Below are 21,398 nucleotides of genomic sequence, written 5' to 3' on the forward strand. Positions count from 1 at the left end.
AGTAGTGGGATTGAATGTGAGATTGAATAAGTGCACTCAATAACGTCCACAATGGTTTCGGACACCCAAATGGCTGTTCCCTCAAATAGTGCCCTATTTAAAGTTTTTGGGCTTTTAGTGTGAATATGTTAGCCTTACTTTTATATAAGTGTGCTCCAAAACAATGACAAAATTCGCTTTTAGAAGACCAAACCCAACGTTGAAAATGAAAATCAGGTTGATCTGAGATCCGGTCGTGATTAAATCATATTTGAAGGTATTGTCTGGAGACTGTCAGAGTTAATGCTGCGCAGTAGGTTAGTGGAAAAGAGATCTTATGCAAGTGACTCTTGGCTCTTAGGTGGGGTTCTGAGGCGGTCAGGTAGCTCAAATTATTATCATTCTTGGCATCTTATGTGGTCAGAGTAGCTATAATTCGTATAACTCTTGGCATCTTTTGGTCAGAGTAATTCTTATCATTCTTGGCATCCTATGTGGTCAGAGTAGCTATAATTCTTATAACTCTAGGCATTTTTTATGCGGTCAGAATAGCTAGGCGTCAACCAACAGAGTGGGAGTCACCTGAGAATGATATATCACAGGTGTCGGGGACAACTTGCACTATGGTGACAAACAGGCAGGGAAACTGAGAGAACAGAAGTAATGAACAGACTAGAAGCAAAAAGCTAATTAAATTGAAAGAAAACAAACTCAAAACATTACATTAGCACAATGGCATAATTTTTTTTTAAATGATGAAAAAAGTTATTTTTGTCCATTTCCACTGATTTGGAGGAGTTAAGTTGTTTATTCAGTCAAGATGGTCCCTAATTCAAAACATTAGATCAATGTGACTGGTCACAAATATTTACCATCAGAAGCTGGTGAACTGGGTTGGAGAAAGTTCTGGAAAAAATGTAGTGTTTATTTTACAAGTAGTGATACAAATATATTTGTTTATTGATGTGGTGCACAGCATCTTCACTCTAAACTACGGTCTAAATTACATTTAATATAATATGTGTGTGTGTGTGTGTGTGTGTGTGTGTGTGTGTGTGTGTGTGTGTGTGTGTGTGTGTGTGTGTGTGTGTGTGTGTGTATGTGTGTGTGTGTGTATGTGTGTGTGCGTGATCAATGAGCCGCATTCAAAAATATCCTTTTATTGGTACAAAATAATTTTTTTACATACATGTTTAAAATATAAATAGTATGTACAAGATTTCTTGATTTGTTTGTATATACACAATTACTTCATTAAACTTCCTTTCTCTAGCCTATATCATCTGGAGAGAAGTTTCTAGTTTTTCGCTATCTAGTCAATTACGTAAACGGAGCAAAAAGAACAAACTTTAGCTGATCGATACAGAGTACTTGGCATCATTCCCGCAGTTCTTGGACATTATTTCATGTCATCAGCCTGGACAAACAAGTCTGATCTTTCTAATCTGAATCCTCACCGCTGCATGAATTGTAGGAGCTGTCGTAATACTCGGCCATGTAGGGGAACGTGTGGATGTTTGGGTTCAGTTTGGGCACCCAGGCACGAGGTACCAGGAATGATGCCAGGTTGAACAAATCCACAAACACTTTGTAACGGTCACTGAAAGATAAGAGAACGAGGCATCGTTGATTATGGCAAACATTCATTTTTTTAAGCACTTTTCTGAGGTTAAAGTGTTACTGTTTATCACTGTGTGAAACTCCCATAAATGCATTACAATGCGAATAAAAGCCTTTTATCATCTTCAAACTCATGTAAAAATATGGAAGCTTGTTTCTGCCACAGAATAAAACAATTTAAAAGATAATTGTGACTTTTTATATAACAATTCCAAAAAGAAAATTCTCACAATTGCGAGATGTAATCTCTTTTTGACCTTTTTTCTCACAATTGACATATTTTCTCAGAATTGTGAGATATAAACTCGCAATTACGAGTTATAAAGTCCAGTTCTGAGGGAAAAAGACTGACTTTTTTTCTCAGAATTACGAGTTTACAACATGCAGTTGCGACTTTATATCACACAATTCTGACTTTTTTTAATCAGTATTGCGTGATATAAAAAATCTAAATTGTGAGATAAAAAGTTATTTTATATTTTATTCTGTGGCGGAAACAAGCTTCCATGGAGCGGATCTCAAACATTTTGGGTCACACCCCCCTTCAAACCTTTACAAAAATTGGCACCGCCCACGGTCCACCTCCCACACACACTTCTGACTACCAAACAATCTCACTAAAAATGATAAAATCAGAAAGATTTTTTTAAACGTGCAATGTAAAACACCTGCAAAAGTTTCACTTTGTAATGTCGTTGAATCATTGAAAAATAAAGCAGTAAGAGAGAATAATACATCAGAATATAGCTTTTAATTTAAAAAAAAAAAAATATATGCCATTGGCTGCAGTGAGCTCTTTCTCAGCTTCTTGTACGGCTTCTCGTCGCTGGGACACGGCAGCGGAGCGGCTTGTGATGCCCTCCGCTGAAGAGGTTCTTTTCTATGGCGAGGAACTTCTATGTTTGGCTTGTTCAGACGACGACAAGTCAGCGGTCCGAAGAAGAACGATTCAGTGGAATTGGCGTTCAGTACACTGCTTTATATAGGCCAACCGCTATTCTCGCACTTGAACGCCATTGCAAAGGCTGTTTTCTGTATCGACATAATCAGTAGTAGGCCTACAACATCAACATGTTACCGCTGGTATTAAATAACATTATTTTTTTAATGCCGTTTAGACATCTGATTGAGATGCACCCCATATGAACCCCTGTGTAAATGAGCTGTAATCGTGCCAGCATGAGTAAGATGATGACCAAAACACCACAGGAAAGTTTAGTATTTCAGACTGGCACAGAAAAATAAATATGAGACACACACCTGACAGTCGAGCGCAGGTAATGGTATCCTGAAGATCCACCTGTACCTGCCTTACTACCAATCATTCTGTGCACCATACAGACATGGTTATCTAGAGGAAAAGTTGTGTTCTGTTAAATGTGGGACACGGCTGTAGATTTCTGAATGAGAGCTCAGAATCAAAGGCTTACATCTCCACTTGGTCATAAGCGTGTCGATCTCCATCAGCGCAGTCAGGAGCTGGAAGGGCACCTGGAAGCGAGGCTCTTCCCTGGAAGGGGACAAATGAAGGTCTGTCTCCCATTGTGTAATGGATAAAAATAATATTTACATGAATTTAGTGGATATTACATGAAATGCATACCTATAGAAATTGATCATTAGAGCTCCTTGAAGGGCCTTGTAAGAAAGTCGACGTTCACCTTTTGGAAAAAGATTAAAATCGCAGCAGTGTTAATACATTTTTTTGTCAATAACTGCCTAGGTAATATAACAAGGTATAGCGTTATAAATGTGAAGGCCTATTACTGTAGCGGATGGACCAAAGAGACACACAACCACAAAACAAGGTGTTAAGGTGCCTGGGACAACCCCCCAAAAGGAGACAACATGGCCCTTGGCACGCCAGCGAGATAAGACTGGCTTACGACGTAAAAAAATGAAGAAGGCACAGGCCATAAGACACACGCATATCTCCAGGACGTGTGTGTGATTATTACAGTCTTGTATAATGTCTTTTGTATTGTATACTGTTTTATGCATGCTTTATGGTAGAACCACTAGTTAATGTAACCTCACCTATACCATGTTTGGTATGAATTTCTATTTTAATGATCTGAATGATTATTTATGTTATAAGTTGATACCTATGCAACAAGAATCTTTATTATTCATATTTGCCCTTTGAGCTAATTTGCTACCTTTTTGTTCTTTAAAAACTATGAAAAAATTTACTAGACTTGCGATGTTGACAACTGTGGAAACGTGTCATCACAGTCTGTAAAAAGAGTCCTTAGTTTTAGTTAATAACCTTACATATTAGTGTACCTTAGCGGTTAGTGGCAAAGCATTGTGGGCCGGTCCTCACCTTTGCTTAAAAGATGCTCGTGGCGTTTCGGGTCAAAAAGGGCAGTGAAGACCTCAGTCTGTTTGCTTCGATCCTCTAGAAGCTCCTGCTTTACCTCCGAATCTTCCAGTTTCTATCAGTGAAAGCAATAAGTTAACCTTACGCTCAGTAACATGACTGGGAAAAAAAAGAATCGTGATTGGAAATGAGAGCAGAACGAACTTCCAGTTTCTGCTTCTCCATCTTGAGACCCTCTTCGATGCTGGCTTGGAGTTTCCCCCAGAAATTAAATCCATCACTTTCAAGTCCAGGAGTCCTCTCCAGCCATTGCTACAAAACACATAATTGCGTATAACTTTGACACAGCATTCTAATTACGGAAAAATTTCTGTGGCAAAATTCATTTCTATTATTTAGTCTATTTCCTTTAAACCTGGAGATGAGAGGTGTTTACCTCCACCAGCTGAAGGAGAGAGGGTTCCTGCTCTGAACTCAGCAGTGTCTCACTCTCGTGTTCGTGGAAGTTATCTCTGTAGTGTCGACGGTTGTATGGGACTCTTAAATGATCCGCCACACCAATCTTACCCTCCAGAAGACGGAACTGAAGACTCTGGAATCCCGAGGCTGGGGACAGATACTCCCTACAACACAACAGAGTCGGATTCATTCAACAACTTCTTACACAAATTCTTTGTACAATTGAGGCCAGTTGTTTATGGTTGTTTGAGCTGAGAGAAGTTATATTGACTGAGACTGTTACCTAAAGTCAAAGAAGTCCAGGGCAGTCATGGTCTCCAGGACAGCAAACTGTTCCACCAGCAGTTTGAAGATCATGGTGACCCTGTGGATCCTGCTCACCACCTTCAGCATGTTTCTCTCATCCCGAACCTGTGGGCGACGTTTCGTCATTTTTTTTATTTTATCACAAAATATGCATCTAAATAAAGTCATAATGCTTGAGGTAAAGTCAACTCTTCTCTTTAAAGTTACACTTATTTTCCTCAATATTCACTTTGTTAGTTTAACTCACATGGTTTTTAATGAATAGGTCCCGAACTGAATCGAGCTCCCACAGTATCTGCTTAAACCACAACTCGTACGCTGAAGGAGAAAGCAGGATAATACAGTCAGGATCTGTGAAAGTTGAACCTTAGAATGCAAAATTATTTTGTAATGCTGTACGTGAGAGCTGACAGAGCAGGTTTTCATACATTAGGAACACATATAAATAGATTACCTTGGTGGGTAATGATGAAGAGATGCTCATCATGGATTTTGTTGCCTTTCAGTTCACTCTGCAAAACTTGAGCGTCCAGCACCTTGTCAAGCTAACAGCAAACAGACTGACGTTTTACACCTTAATACACATCGGCTTTTCTTGCTAAATCATTTGCCCGTAAAATAGACTGAAATGTTAGATATGAATAATTAATATTTGGATCAGTACAAATATTGATAAAGGTTGATTACCTGTAGGTATTCTCCATAGATGATTCCTCCTTTAGTGGCTTTGTTGATGCCCTTTTGGGATTCATCCTCTTCCTCTGCTTTACTGGGTTTACTGGTAAACAATCTAATTTTGAGATTAAAAAAAAGTTTTGTTTGGTTAAAAAAATTAAAACATTGCAGTTAATGTTGATAACATCGTATTTGATTTGATTTTGATAGAAAGTCAAACATTTAGTTAAAAAACAAAAACAATATAAAACCCACTGATGCTTTCTTTCAAAAAACGGACATCCACTCATGTTTTTCCTCAAAAAGTCCAACAGGAATTGATCTGATCAACGTTGACTGAAGGTTGTCACAGGGTTCTGAGTGTTTCATTGCAAAGTGAAGCATTTAAAGGTTTACGATGTCCAATCAAATGCTGGATTGCTAAACCCTGCCTATCCAAGCAGGATGCAAGGCATGTGAGTGTGTGTTTGTGTCTACAGTTTACAATGTGATTGTTTTGGATTTTTTTTTTTTTAAATCAAGCCATTTAGACCAGGGTTGCTAGTAAATTAAAACAAACTAAAACCACACACACAAAAAAAAGTTAGTAAAAAATAAACAAACTGAAATAAAAAAAATATATAAAAAAAACTTTATTTCAGCTACATGTCAAAGCAACGTTTCTCATTTTCATTTAGTTTAACGATGTACTAAAATAACTGTAATAAAATACATGTAGGCCTACTATAGACATTACAAAAACTATAATGAAAATTACAACTAAACAAAAATTACTAAAACTTTAAGAATCAAAATTATAAAAAAGTGAAAAATAATTCAAAATATGAAAAAAATATATAATTGTATCTCAATGATTAAAAAATGTAGACTTTTAAAATGTCTAATTGAATCATGTGACAACTGCTCACAGATGTTTTCAAAGCCTGCCTTTTTCAAATGTAAACATTACATTTAATTTGTCATTTTAAAAAAATCCCATTGAAAAAAAAAAAAACCTGTATAGTAGGCTACAGGCCCTTGCTTATGATTGGCCCATCTTGTTATGATCCCCAAAAACCTCCCACTGCAAGATTAGATTTGGAGGGTTTGTTTATAGATAAAAATAATAATAAATAAAAACCTGTCAACGCTGCCAAAAAGCCATATGTGCTTGTCCAGGTTACGTTTGGCCATTTAATGGAGTCTTGAAAATGATGATTATTTAAATGTTCTGCAATTTGATAATGTGCTTGTTTGTCTCATGTCCAAAGGGTGATTCCATTGCATTTCGAATGTTTTTTTTTTCACTTTAGCTTCTACTCTAGTGGTAGCCTACCATATAGACAGGTAAATATTTACAAGTCCGTATGTTTTTACCCTCTTAAAATTCAACAGGAACAGCCAATGGCATCTCACGATGGTCAGGGGGCATGTCACGACAAGGTCATCTGGGCTAGCCTAGATAAAAACATTCTAAAATGCAAAACGCATTTCAAAACGCAAAATACATTTTGAAAACGAGACAAGCAGTCACAAGCACAATGTCAAAATGAAGAACATTTAATGCAACCCTCATTTTCAAGACTCCATTAAATGGTCAATGTGACGACGTCAAATTAAAACAAGCATTTTTGGGTTTTGTGTTTGGGTGTTGGCATGTTTATCCATAATCAAAGCGTAAGTCACTAATTTTCATTAAGAGAGTCTTTCAGGGATTGTAGGCTAACTAGATTATATAAGAGCTGATATTTGCTTTTGCATAGCCCATGTTCTTTTGGAACCTCAAACAGTCACGGTAACATACGCATTTGGAGCCCGACCAGAAGGCCTGACCTAAAAAAATAAACAAACCGATATCTCAGAGACAGAGCTTCAGGTCAAAGGGTGTTGTAATTTTAATGGGGCTGAAGTTCGGTTAATGTGCACATTTCTGATGTGCAAACACAAGTAAAACACACATGCTCCAAGACACAAGCAGGTACATAAAATGATGGAATTAAGGAAATATGGTTGAAAACAGTGGGCAATCCAGGTAGGCCTATGGGTGACATTATTAAAGGATTGCTCACGCTAATTGAATACTGTGTCCTTTTCTCAGTGGTCTCCAAGCAGCTCTGTTAAATTATTCGCACCTGCTAAAAGCCAAAAAAGTGAAGAAGTTATAACGTCAAGTAATTCAGTAAAATCGGCCTACCTCATAGCCTCTTAAGAGTCACACAAAATTAATTCAATATCACTTTCAAAGTTTCCATATTAGATTTAGCTAATTATAGTAGGCTATAAAGGCCTACTATATTTTTTACTTGCACTAGTATCGTTGGTGTAAGATTTGTTTTCTTTGAAAGAAATTAGGTAATAGGCTACTTTTATTTAGCAAAGATAGCCTACATCAAATTCATCAACGATTTGCTACATTTAAAAAAAAAAAAAAAAGCTCTTCTTTTGCACTTTTCATTCATCAAGAAATCCCGAAAAACATTATTTAAAACAAGAAATAGCAAATCAGCATTAGAAAGATTTCTGAAGGGCCATGTGACACTGAAGAGAGTAATGCTGAAAATTCAGATTTGTATTACAGGAATAAATTTCATGTTATTATATATTCAAATAGAAAATAAGTCAGCTAAACATGCACTGAAATCTGAAGGAATACGACACCACATTTTAGGCTACAGCCAACCACATGCTGATAGAAATGACCGATAAGAATTTTCTTTTTCAGCCATTTATTGCAGAGCAGTAAGTGGGGGGGGGGAGAAAAAAAAAAGCAAAAGAAAGCTCACAATATTTAGTAAAGCAAATAAAATTAATAAAAAAATAATTTCAACACATTAAAATATAAAACGTGGCGGGACAACATCTACTTAACGTCACCAAGAACACTGACCCACGTGACTTTTTCCATATGTATTTATTCAGCATTAATCATTACAAATACACACATTTCCCTGAGGAAATTTACCACTCCAGCCTTAACATAACCAGTGGCTGAACTTTTGCTCATGTTTGATAACACCTTCGTTCTCACACAAAAATGACTTTGACATACGGTACAAAATTAATTATGCAAAAGCAAGGAGCAACTGTGTATTGAATGACCTCCGGTAACCAAACACTTTTTTTCCTGTGCGTTTGTATCCTAGAGAACTGCACATATGACAAAGATGACGCGAACATGGCCCCAGTTTTGAAAAACATTTTCAGCACATACATGATTGCTATGGAACTTAATAGTTCATCCCAAAATAAAAGTTCTGTCATAATTTACTCAACCAAGTTGCTGGTCCCCATTGTAATTCCATACTATGGAAGTCAATGGAAACCAGCAACTGTTTGGTTACCCACATTCTTCAAAACATCCTCTTTTGTGTTCAACAGAACAAAACTTTTAAGATAAAATAGTATATGACAGAATTTGCATTTTTGGATGAACTATCCCCTTTCAGTGTTCATCTGCAGGTGTAAAAGTGAACAAAACCAACAAAAATGTGCATAAGGTGCAGGTTTGTTATTGTGATGATGTTCTCCAAGTCCCAGCAGCAACCTACTGCCTCCTAGAGGAAGAGAAACTGATTGCCACACCACACAGTTCAGATTGAGACAAACAAAACAATTTAAATTAAAAAAATGTTTTTACTTCAGAATTAACAATACCAATAATTAAAAAAGAAAATAATTTAACATTCCCCCAATCCCAAAAGCATTGCATTCACATTTGTTAAGGACATACATGTAAAAATAATAATAGGCATGTCTGTTTAACTATCCGGGCTCAGTAGATGGTGCGAGTAGATGCTTTGAGATGGTGTTTTTAAAACTTATACATCATATAATTGATCGTGTCACCCAGGTCAATAACAGCAAGGTGATTTGTTGTTGCCTCGCTCAAGGAATGCCCAGAAAACACGCGTTTGTGATATTAACAAACATACAGATACGACATTGGACATACTGTTGAAAAGAACACATTGCAATAGATGGCAGATGATCAATACCATTTCAAACATCAAACAGTACCAAAGTATTGCAGAAACGGAGCAATAACAAGACAGATTCAGCCCTTTTTTCAGATTAAACTGAAGAATTAAAAAAAATGCCCCATATACAGCAAAACAAATCAACATGAAAACCAAACAATAAATAAATACAAACATGTAGGAACATCCGTGATTAGATTGATGGATTACGGATCAAACTTCAATGTTTGCACATCTTGTTCCTTCGTATTCAAAGAACATTTCATTTCAAGGTTCATGTAGATCTTTAATATGTTTACAAATTCTGTTACCTCACATAGTAATTGATTATTAAATTAACTGCTGTCCAAAAGACATAAAATTGATATTTTCCATTTTTAATAGTACAATTTTACTATTAATCATTTCCCATTTGAGACTTTTTTGATAACATGAAAAGTTGAAAAGGTGTGGGGGGGGGGGGGGGGGGGAACAACAACAACAACAAAAACAAAACAAAAAAAGGCATGAAACTTACCTCAGTGAAATGACTGACCAAAACTCTTCAAAATACACTGTAAATGGCTTGGATTTTCAGATGAGCAACAATACAAACTGTCAGTGTAATGAAAAAACAACGGTGATCACCTGATATTGCTTAGTGGTTCTTTTCAGGAACGCCACATGTACAATTATAATATGAAAAACCTGTTTTTGTTTTGTTTTTTTCTTCAAAAAAACAAATAATACCAAAAGATGCAAACCTGCAAGTTGAGAGTAGTTAAACTGCATTGTATAAATTATGCAAATACATCACATCTGGGAGAGGGGGAGGGATCAACTGCAACAGATTTCGAACCTTCAAATGATCATTTAGGATGAAAAAAAATGTTGTTTTGTTTCATAGATTAGCAGCAAAACCGTTAATAAGTCATGCACAAGTAATACTGTTAACTGGCCAATTGAGGATGATTTTATCAGCAACCTGCTTTGATTTGGATTGCAAAATTTAAACATACAATTGTCAGATACACAACTTAAAGGACTCCAGTTTAAAACTATTTGTACTTTTTGCTAATGTGCCCTATATTTCTCAATGTACACCTAATCCCCTTCCCTCTTTCCTGTTGATCCCCAATGCAATTCCCAGTAACGTTTCGTTGCAAAAACTGTGATGCCGGGTTTTTAGTTACCGGTAAATCAGGACTTGACTTCAGACACAGTTTTCAACAAAACCGGTAAAAAGTTTCAGGATGGATCAAATCAAAACCAAATCGCAACTGCTGCGCCAGGAAAAGTGAACAAAACACACAAACTTTGACAAATTTGGCCTTCCACAAGTGAATCCCACCTCGATTCTTCCATGGGAAGAGATATGAAAAGTAAAGATCAAGTATAATTATATATCTACGTCGATATATATATATATTTTTTTTTTAAACGAGCTGGCTGAAAACGAAGCTGGATCTTGGATTCTGTGAGCCACTAGAGTTTGGTTTGTTCCGCATGCAGCGACGGTTTCCAAAGCGTTAGCATGCAGCCCCTGCCGTAGAGCCTGTAGAGATGATGCACTACAGACTACAGTAACAGGACGATGCTTGAAATCCAGTGAAGAGCCTCCTCGATATCTGCAGGAGAGCCACCAGGACCATGGTGTCTGGAGACGGTGATCTAAAGAGCCACATTTGGTAATGAGTTCAATGACTTAGCGGTCTACATGTCTTAAGGGGATATCGGTGACGTGCTGACAAACCGCACGACTGAGTGGGCGGGGCTTACACAGTTCCCAGCCTGTGAACCCCGCCCATTTAAAAAAAATCATCTTGTGCAGCAGAAACAAACAAACAAACATCAAATGGGGAGAACAGAACCTCGAAATATCTTCGAAGTGTTATTAAAAACTCTCCGTTGCAGGGCTTTGTTTTTGGTGTCTTTTTTTCGTATCGGTTAGAACAAAATCGTTAAATTTGACAGTGTTTAGGGAACTCCCTGGTGGTTTGGATGTGCAATACGGAGTGTGAGCGTGTGGAAATGCTAGGAAACAGCCTCGATATGGTAGGAGCAGTCGTCCGGATGAGGGCCGGGTTTGGCTTCAGTAGTGCTCTTGGGTTTGGGGGGCCAGTCGGGATCCACGCTCAGCTCTTGGGCCAGGTGCATGTACCGAGCCTTGGGCACTTTTCTCCGTCGGCAGCACAGCCAGGAGAGGCATTTAGTTCCATACAGTTCCATTCCTTCCTACAGACACACATTCACACACACATCGGCCAGAGAGGAACACGGTGGAAGGTGAAGATAAGTAATCGGTTTTTATGCTTTTCTTCAAAAGACAGAATTCAAACCTGCAATGGAATCGCTGTAAACTACAACAAAATGAAATTAGATACATTTATATTAATCTGCAGAAACAATGTCAGAGCCTTTGGTCTGTCTGTAGAGTATGTCATGCCTCTGAGCACATGCAAGGGTAATGAATTTTTATTCTTATCCAAATTAATACCAAAATTCCAATGAAAATGTACATTTTTGCTTTAGCTGAGCTCAAATGGTATTAAAAAAGAATGTTCCGGGTTCAAATCCATGGCATGCTGTCAGTTACCACAGAAAATAACTTTGACTTGTCATCAATGTGATATGCTTTCAATGCAAAATACAAATATTAAGTATATGCGGAAGGACACTGACTGCATTGTGACAAAGGTTAATTTTTAGACTTACTCATTATAGACTTCAAATGGAACTAGAACAAAACCACTCACTAACCTAATTTCTTTAAAAGAATATACCAGGTTATTTGCAATCTAAAGTCTATTATTATAACTTATTGACAAGCTAAAAAAATAAAGTCAACCTGGTTACTTTCTCAGTATCAGTGTTATTATTCTTAACTAAAACTATTATAAAACTATATTTTCAAAAGCTGAAAAAAAAATTAGATAAACTTCAACTAAAAAAATTGTTTAAAACTTAAGTTAAACTAAAACGGAAATAATTAGTAAATAAACTGATAATATTATGAGTAAAAAGTATGTAATACTAAAATAACAGTATTCCATGTCTGCATGAGTACACCATACAAATTGGTAACTTGAAGTTCATCCACCAACAAAAATAGTCCCACTTTAAAAGGATGATGCAAGTATAAATTATTTGTCTGATCATCGACAGCAGGCCACAGACTCGTTTTGAACCCAGAAGATTCATGTAAAGGAATATTCGGAGCTATTTACACTTTAAACAGGACCAATTACGCCCCTTTTTACAAGTTCTCAGGTGTCCCCAGAATGAGTAAAGTATCAGCTCAAAATACCTCACAGATCATTTATTATAGCATGTTGTAAATGCCAATTAGTGAGTGGAAGTGCAAATGAGCTGCTGCTCTCCACCCCCGTATTTAGAATAGCGCTGTGCCTTTACAGCTCATGCCTCGAATACTCGGCCAAAAAATAACTACGAAAACTTAACTACACTACCGTTATAAAGTTTGGGATCGTACGGTTTTTTAAATGTTTTTGAAAGTCTCTCATGCTCACCAAGAAAGTTTATTTGATCAAAAATACAGTAAAAACAGCAATACTGTGAAATATTATTACAATTTAAATGTATTGTTTTCTATTTTTAATATATTTAGAAATTTATTGTATCCCTGCCGTGACAAGGCTGAATTGATTCATTACTCCAGTTTTCAATGTCACATGATCCTATATTCTGATTTGCTGCTCAAGAAACATTCCTTATTATCATTGCCAATGTTGAAAACAGCTGTTCTGCTTAATATCTTAGTGGAAACAGTGCTAAAAAAAATTCCCACATTTTTTCTTAAAAAACAAAACAAAACAAAACAAACACCAAACTTTTGAACAGTAGTGTAGTCTAAAAAAGTAAACCTGTTTTGTTTTTCCCCATCAAGGACTAGGTACATGGCACTGCAAACTATAAATTAGTTAAGCAAAACAAGAAGTAGAAAAACTGTAAAGTTTCAAACGACCCAGAATATTCCTTTAACCAAACCAGATGCTTTATAAACACACAAAAGACAAAATATCAGAACTTTAGTGCAAGTTTTGCAATTCATTATGTTAGACGTTAAATATTGCTCTGTTTGGCACATACCTGCACCGTCATTCCAAACACGGCTAGAAAAGACGCATAGCTTACACATGTATGCAGTAATTGCCACTACAGAAGGAGCATTAGAGGAAAATGGGGGGAGGGGGAGGAGGGGTAATCGTAAGCCCCCGGAGCATGACAAAACAAGAGTCCCCACAGGGGGCACTAGAGAGCGTTCAGAAAAAATCATGTTGGCGCATGCAAGGCCAAACGTTAAAACAGGGTGTTGAGTGAGAGAGAGAGAGAGTGTGAGAGAGAGAGAAAGGAGAGAAGAGAGAGGAGAGAGGGAAAAGAGTGAGAGTGGGAAAGAGGGCAGAGTGGACACCAGGAACTAAAAAAGGCAACGGTGAACAGAAGTGTCAGATTTTTCCCAACCTGTGGTGTCGGGCCTGCAGGGGAGACGCCATAGCTTCCCTGCTTGTCTCTGCTGAACACATGCTTCCATAAGATGACGTCAAGCACGACGGTCTAAAGAATATCGCAGTAGGGCGGAAAGAATGAAGAGAGCTACGGATCACATGGCTAGCAAAAGATTTATGGTCATCAATTGTTTCTGCTTTTTCCTTGTGAAGAGCAAAACTAAATACATTTCTTCTTGAAAGGGCAGTGTTTTTTTTTTTTTTTTTTTTGGATTGTGTGTTAGTTAAAGAGAAATAGAGGGATGCAAGAGAATTATTTTATTCAGCCCTAAAAATAATCAGTTTAATGGCAATGAGATCCAACAAGATCACAGGATCGGGTCCCACTGATTGGCTGCTGGAGTCTAGTGTTCTATGATTGACAGCACTGATTGGCTGCTGGAGTCTAGTGTTCTATGATTGACAGCACTGATTGGCTGCTGGAGTCTAGTGTTCTATGATTGACAGGTGAGAGAGAATGTCTGAGGAGGAGCGTGACCTGTAGTCCGCACCAGGAAGACGGCGGGATCTAGAGGCGAAGCAAACAGCCACTATATGCCACTACGATGATTCCTGGCATTTCTTAATAAGCGAGAGGAGTTTGCCCAAAGAGGGCAAAAGTAATTTGACCTTTTCTTTGGGATTCAGAGGCAGGAGCTGCTGATGGAATCAGACACGCTGTACAATTCATGGCCTGGCTGGCTGTATAGCTCAAAATATAACTTCTGTTTCCTTATCCTGTGAATCAGCCTCAGCAGAGCAGATTGAATTTACTTTTGTATAGGGATGGGAATCGCTTAGTGCTTTTCAGGAAGCACCAAATTACTGATCCTAAAACTGTTATAACATTTATCATATATACATATATATATACACATACATGTATGTGTGTGTGTACATATGTGTACGTGTATATATATATATATATATATATATATATATATATATATATATATATATATATATATATATATAGTATTATACATACACTGTATATATTAGGGCAATTATATTTTTTGTAATTTATTTAATTACTTATTCTTATTAATCAAATTAATTGCAAATTGTCCCAAATATTTCCATGATCAAGCTATTTTAGACGAATGAGTTACTCAGAAGCTCTTTTGGCTCAATGTTCACTGAAAACAACTGATGTTTTCAAAAGAGTCATTTGTTCTGACTATAGAAAAAATGTAATACTGCCCTGCCCCCCAAAAAGTCACTGTTTGGATTTAAATAAGAAAAAACTTAAGAGTCCATGATTGTATCATTATTGCAGTGATTATAATGTTTCTAGCATGTTATATGTTTGGCAACAGTTCTTCTAATCCTAATTGGAGTGTGTAGCTTTTCATTTCTTAATCAACCATGTAGGAAGAAACATCATAGCCATATTCCAGGGTGACAATGCCAAGATTCATCAGGCCAGACCATAAATTCATTGCAATTCTTTGTGATGTGCTGGAGGAGACTTTACAGAGTGCTGGACTCTTGCATTGCCAATACAAGATCTTGACCACAAATTGATGCAACTCTTGATGGAAATAAATGTTATGATGTTATTTAAAGTAAAGTGAGCCTGATGAAACTTGACATTGTAATCCTGGAATACGGCCATGATGTTTCTTCATACATGGTAGTTCAAGAACTAAAAAAGCTACACACTCCATTAATTAGGGTTAAAATAACTGTTGCCAAATATATAACATGCTAGAAACATAATCACAGCAATAATAACCCAATCATAGACTCTTAAGCATTTGCCCATTTAAATCCAAACAGCGACTTTTATTCTCTTTTGGCCGGGCAGTGTATATTTATATATAAGAACTTGTGTTTACATGTATATGTAGTACTTGAACTAAATTATTTTTCCCATGTTATATAAAAATGGAACCAGTTCTGAATAAGAACCAGCTCTTGATTCCCAACCCTATTTTTGTCTTTTTCCGTAGCAGTGTATATGCCATCAAGTACAATTGAGGGTTTTAATTGGTTACAGCAAGAGCAGTGTGTTATTGACCCTGGCTGAAGGGTCAACTCCATCTTCCCTAAATACTATATATGAACTACAATGAACTTACATTGAAATGCAATTTCTTTTCATATGTAAATATCCACAACAAAAGAATGTGGGAGATGTAAGAGTCTGATGTTCCCACTTACCTCGATGAACACACTCACTAAGGTGTTGCCCAGCACGATAAGCACCATAGCCACACGCCAGCTCAAAGGAACACACACGAGCTGAGGAGAATGGAGACAATGTAGAGAACTTATTAAAACATGCAGTAAGATCAGTAAAAAAGTATTTTGAAAGAAATGAATACAGTACTTTTATTCAGGAAAGGTGCATTCAATGTAACATTAAAAGACATTCATAATATTACAAAATATTTATATTTCAAATAAATGCATGGTTTTCACAAAAATATGAAGCAGCACAACGGTCTTCAACATTGATAATAATAAGAAATGATTCCCGAGCAGCTAATCAGCATTAGAATGATTTCTGAAGTATCATGTGACACTGAAGACTGGAGTAATGAATGACGCTTTAATAAATCACATTTGAAAATATATTACAATTATTAATAAATAATTTAATTGAGAAAGGTATTGAAATAATTAAATAATTATTCAAACAATAGGAAATATATGATCTAAAGGAATCAATTAAGAAACAACCATACCTCCAAAAATTGATAGATTCCAGAGATTGGGACAAACATGATGAAAAACAGGAAAATGGTGACAATTAAAGTAGAAAGAACAAACGGCCCTAAAAGAAACAAAACAGACAACCAGAAAGAGTCAATGAACAGTCCTCGAGAAGTAGATTTGCCTTTCCTCTGTCAAATCAATTTAATACTACAATGATATCACTCGTTAATTTTTTTGTTCTATTTATTTTAGACATTTAAGTCAATTGGAAATGTTGAAAATGCACTCAAACTTCTTCAAAATTGGGAGAAAAATTATATCAAACCAATGATTTCAAAACATTTCCATTAGATGCCTTGTGATTTGTCTGTGACACTGCACTGTGAATGCATTAAGTTGAAAGTTGAAAAAGGTTCATCCTTACAGTTCTTGTAGCTGGGCTGGCGGAAAGGTTTTCCTTTGGAGAAAACAACGGCAACAATGAGGTACTGAAACGAGGAGACGAAGAAGAGTGTGGTGTTCACATCGTTCATGATCCTTTCTTCTTTGGTCCCGGAGTTAGTGGAGTTATCCATGTGAGGAGCAGAGCAGTTGTAGAAACTGTAAATTACAAAACAAGCAAAAAAAACAAAAAAACAATGAACTTGAGCTATTAGACTATAAGGTGAGGGCAAAACACATCAGTTGTTCTGAATTGGAGGCAGTGCAGCTAACTCACTCTGGCTTGGAGTACCAGTCGAGTTTTTGGATCAAGAGAAAGCCCATGATCTGGAAACCCAGGCAAATGAGAATCTGGGTCAGAACTGAGAAGAGGAGAGGAACTGAGACGAGACCGGAGGGAGGTCTTCGGGCGACGAGCTCCTTCCATGCGGAGTTCAAACTCACTAGGAGTGGGTGGGGAAATTACAGCAAAAAGAATCAATAATGTACTTACAGTCAGTGGTGGACAAGTACAGTAAGTAAAACTACTTAATTACTAAGTAAATGTTTCAAGAATCTGTACTTCAGAGTATTTTTTTGTTAGGAAACTCCTACCACTTGATTCCAAAGCATAATATCATACTTTTTACTCCACTACATTTCATAAAAACATATTTTTTTGTTTATTTAAAAAAAATTGCCACTCGATTCATGAATGTGGCGATTTTTTCCAATGAATGAACCCGTTCACAAATTGAACTGACAGATTCACTCACGAATCAGACTGATTCGATTGCGGTGGTTCTTGAGTAAACCAGCTCACTGATTCAATAATCGGGACAAAATGAATTGGGAACTGGGATAATGTAATAGCTTGAATTCCATGAAAAGTTAATTAACGCCAAAAATGTATAATTTATAACAATATATATGAAATGTCTGCACTAAACTTTCTTAGGTAACACTTTATTGTCTTTGTTACACGTTACATGTAGCTACTATAGTAATTACTACAAATTGTACTTAATAACATGGAACTAACCCTAACCCTATAGTAAGTACATGACATGTAGTTAATTATTATTACTCAGTACATAAAATATAAACTACACTGTAACACAGACACCTTAAAATAAAGTAACCCTTTCTTATTATTGCTGATAATGACTAGTGATGCAATGTAATCACAATGGATACTATAAAGAACAGTCCTATATTGTTTCCTCGTTTAATTTTCTGTGTACCTCTATTTCACATTTGGTGAGTTAAATGCAATGAGAAATGCATTTGGGAGGTTAAAAGGTTCAAGCCAGATGATCAGAATCCACTAATCCGCATTACAAAGACTAGTTTGCTCTGCATAATTCATAAAAACAAAAAAGATAGAACAGACTAATACAACAGGCAAAGCTAAGATCAATTTGAGCTGAACAAGAAAGACATTGCAGATGACACTCACTGGTGAAGACAATAAGAAGAATGATGGCTATGTCGATGAAGAGAAACTGGAAGTCGCCCAGGTTACTGCCGATCTGAAATGCATTATTAAGAGGGTTGTATAAGCAATCTCAGCGAGAACTAATGATCTTTGGTTACTCAAAATCTGTCTTCAAGCACAGAAACCCAGGCAAAAGGCTGCGTCCGAAATCGCATACTCTTGAGTATTTTCTATATAGTATGAATGTAATCTGGACGTACTACATTCACCATGTTGTCAGTGTCACGTGACCTACAGTCAGTTCATAAATCCTCTCCCGTGGCCTCATTGGATAGTAAAAAGCCCATCGTATGCACACTTCAGAATCTCGCCGGAAGTAGTAGGTCATGCGGGTACATTTGCCTACTCTTTTATGAGTACTGAGAATTCGGACACACTTTTGTCACGTACTGTTTTCCACCAACTATATAGTAGGGAGGTATGCGATTTCGGATGCAGTCAAAGACGTATATTAACTACAGTTCAGTCAATTGTTGTGGTTGAAATCATGACCGGGGAACTTACGGAGTAGAGAAGGGCGACACTGAGGCACTGAATAATACTGTACAGAGCCATGAACTTAAACACACAGAAGGAGGTGATGAGAGCCGCCCGTCCCTCCCTGTGGAGAAACAACAAGTGAGACTCTGCAAACAGGACTTTTTGGTTCATTAAAGGTTCAAAGTGATTTCTGAGAAACGCTGTTGGAAATTTAAATCAACCACCCAACAAACAGTTTTGTGAACATTTGATAGATTTCTGTTCTGTGTGTGCTGAAAAATAAGTGTTTGTACATGGTACTGGTTGTGTAAATAGGAGAAAAACTAAGTGGATTGGACCAATGCACTGACCACAAAACACTCTTTAAGCCAATCAGAAGTAGGGGGCGTATCCGCTCATGATGGGGGAGGAGAGAGAGTGAGCAAGAGGGGCATTTGAAGAAAGACTGTAGAAAGAGAGATGGCTGAGATACTACCAGAGGAAATATTGGAAAAAGAACGGTTATGATCAGGCAAGCGCTAGGACCGGTGTTAATATTAGAAAAGCTTTCCAGCGCTGGAGACACCAGAGAGCCACTCAGGTTGCTTTATTTCTGGTCAATATATGCTGGTAACATTGTTTTTTTGCTGTTTCACAGAACCAAGATATGCCGTTGATGAATTCATCCATATTTGCGCGAGCTGTCTGATGCGCCAGCTAGCCGCTGCGCAGCGTGTTTATTATTTTGGGGGCTGAGCAATGAAGGGATAGGGGAGTGTTTGTTTGGATGTCGATTTCAAATATCAACAGTGTTTCTCAGAAATCACTTACCTTACGGTACCTTCAAGACAAAAACTTTTTTATTAAAGTATTAAATCAAACCCAAAAGAGTCATTATATATCTACTCTTTTTCAGGCTCTTAGAATTAAACAGGCTGTGTTTTCCTATGCCTGTTCTCCATCCTCCTTATGAATTTAGTGGAAAAAAAATAAAAAAATAATAATAATTGCAATTGTGATTAAAAACGAGTAAAAAATAAAAAAAACAAAAAAAAAACTAGGTTTGCTTGTGCTTGTTTGTAGGTCAGCACAATTTATTCTTTTTTTGATTTCTCATTATAGGGCTGCATTAAAACAGAGCCGTGCTGTGGTGCAGTTAGGAGACCTGATCAGATTGGGAACGCAGGTGATGCTGGGAGTTGTGGAGGTGAAGGGAGACGCCACTGAAGCCTCCAGCTCTGACAGGGAGATCCCAGCATGAGCTCTCTTCAGTGCCTGAGCAAGAAACACAGACGTCAGCAGCTGCACATGACACTTTCAGAACATATGACTGGTGTAAAAGACACCATTGAAAAGGGTTTAAAACAGATTTTGAAAGTCTCTCACCCCACAGTCGTTCGCTCCGTCTCCACACATACCTACAAAATAACTGCAGCAGAGAGCAGAAAAAAAGTTTAGCAAGATTTTTACTTTTTTCTTGTTGAGAAAGTGGGCGGTACTTGGCTGGGTAAAACTCATTGTGAGTGGTTTCTAGGCTGCTAGATGGTTGCTTACTGGACCAAGTCAAAATATCAGCCTAATCTTGAGCCTATCAGTCTCTGGTTATGGCCCAGGCCTCTCATTCAAGTTGTGCATTTTATTTCTCATTTTATCCTCTGCCAGGCAAAACTGGAACTTCAATTATTCTAGCCAATTAAAGCTTAAAAAGAAACAAACATACAACTACCTTTCAAAAGTTTGTGGTTAGTAAGTTCGGTCACACTTTATATTAGGGTTCAATTCTCACTATTAACTAAATATGAACTACAATAAACTCCTAATTATTGCTTATTAATAGTTAGTAAGGTAGTTAAGTGTCCGTATTGGGTAAGATTAAGGGATGTAGAATATGGTCATGCAGAATAAGGCATTAATATGTGCTTTATAAGTACTAATAAACATCCTAGTAATATGCATGCTAATAAGCTAATAAACAAGTTAAAAATGATAATTGGACGTGTGTGTGTGTGTGTGTGTGTGTGTGTGTGTGTGTGTGTGTGTGTGTGTGTGTGTGTGTGTGTGTGTGTGTGTGTGTGTGTGTGTGTGTTAATACTCACTCTACACTTTCCAATGTTTCAACCAGTTGAGTCTTCTGGTCAGGCGCCATCCTTGCAAATACTGTTCCATGAAGCACCAGCTACAACAACAACAACACCATAGATATTCATATATAATATTACAACACACATGTGTAAATATGGTATAAAAAGCAAATATGCTTTCAGCTAACCTTCTGTAGCAGGTCCTGGAAATGCTCAATAATTACAGCAAAAGATTTTCCGCTCATGGCAAAGTGATACTGTTCCTGAGGTCTCGTCTCAGAATGCCCATCGTCCATAATAATTTCCATCTCCTGCTATCAGAGAACACAAGTACAGAGAGATGCTGAAGCTAAAGCTTTATCGATAATAACATTTTTGGGTTTAAAGTCACCATAAATCAGAATGGACAACTTTTTTTAATGGAATACTGCAGCATTTTCCACAAATAATTAATCCGTACACAATTATTTTTTT

General features: G+C 37.0%; 2 protein-coding genes across 6 annotated transcripts in view; both read right to left on the minus strand.

The window, feature by feature from the left end:
* Positions 1-1,123: 1,123 nt before the first annotated feature.
* Positions 1,124-5,756, minus strand: tdo2b (tryptophan 2,3-dioxygenase b). Its single transcript, XM_079598139.1, has 12 exons — positions 5,618-5,756; positions 5,375-5,477; positions 5,142-5,232; positions 4,935-5,005; positions 4,665-4,792; positions 4,359-4,545; positions 4,127-4,234; positions 3,926-4,037; positions 3,203-3,260; positions 3,030-3,109; positions 2,860-2,950; positions 1,124-1,579 (listed from the first exon to the last, which is right to left on the minus strand). Exons 1-12 carry the CDS (start codon positions 5,650-5,652, stop codon positions 1,420-1,422), a joined length of 1,224 nt encoding a protein of 407 aa, XP_079454265.1. The 5' UTR covers positions 5,653-5,756; the 3' UTR covers positions 1,124-1,419.
* Positions 5,757-8,538: 2,782 nt separating this feature from the next.
* atp13a3 (ATPase 13A3) overlaps positions 8,539-21,398 on the minus strand; it is a 45,034-nt gene continuing 32,174 nt past the window's right edge. For 2 of the 5 annotated variants that reach the window (XM_079596553.1, XM_079596554.1), the window contains exons 23-34: positions 21,113-21,238; positions 20,940-21,019; positions 20,230-20,272; positions 20,009-20,118; positions 18,889-18,985; positions 18,346-18,418; positions 17,185-17,350; positions 16,891-17,066; positions 16,496-16,584; positions 15,969-16,049; positions 13,780-13,872; positions 8,539-11,532 (exon numbers count right to left, since the gene is read on the minus strand). In XM_079596553.1, coding sequence (XP_079452679.1) covers positions 11,332-11,532; positions 13,780-13,872; positions 15,969-16,049; positions 16,496-16,584; positions 16,891-17,066; positions 17,185-17,350; positions 18,346-18,418; positions 18,889-18,985; positions 20,009-20,118; positions 20,230-20,272; positions 20,940-21,019; positions 21,113-21,238 — 1,335 coding nt within the window. In that variant the 3' untranslated portion in view covers positions 8,539-11,331. The remainder of the gene's footprint in view (positions 11,533-13,779; positions 13,873-15,968; positions 16,050-16,495; positions 16,585-16,890; positions 17,067-17,184; positions 17,351-18,345; positions 18,419-18,888; positions 18,986-20,008; positions 20,119-20,229; positions 20,273-20,939; positions 21,020-21,112; positions 21,239-21,398) is intronic. The other 3 variants (XM_079596555.1, XM_079596556.1, XM_079596557.1) reach the window with 2 other exon arrangements.

Source organism: Phoxinus phoxinus (assembly GCF_949152265.1).
Source record: "Phoxinus phoxinus genome assembly, chromosome: 22".
In the NCBI taxonomy this organism is placed as follows: Eukaryota; Metazoa; Chordata; class Actinopteri; order Cypriniformes; family Leuciscidae; genus Phoxinus; species Phoxinus phoxinus.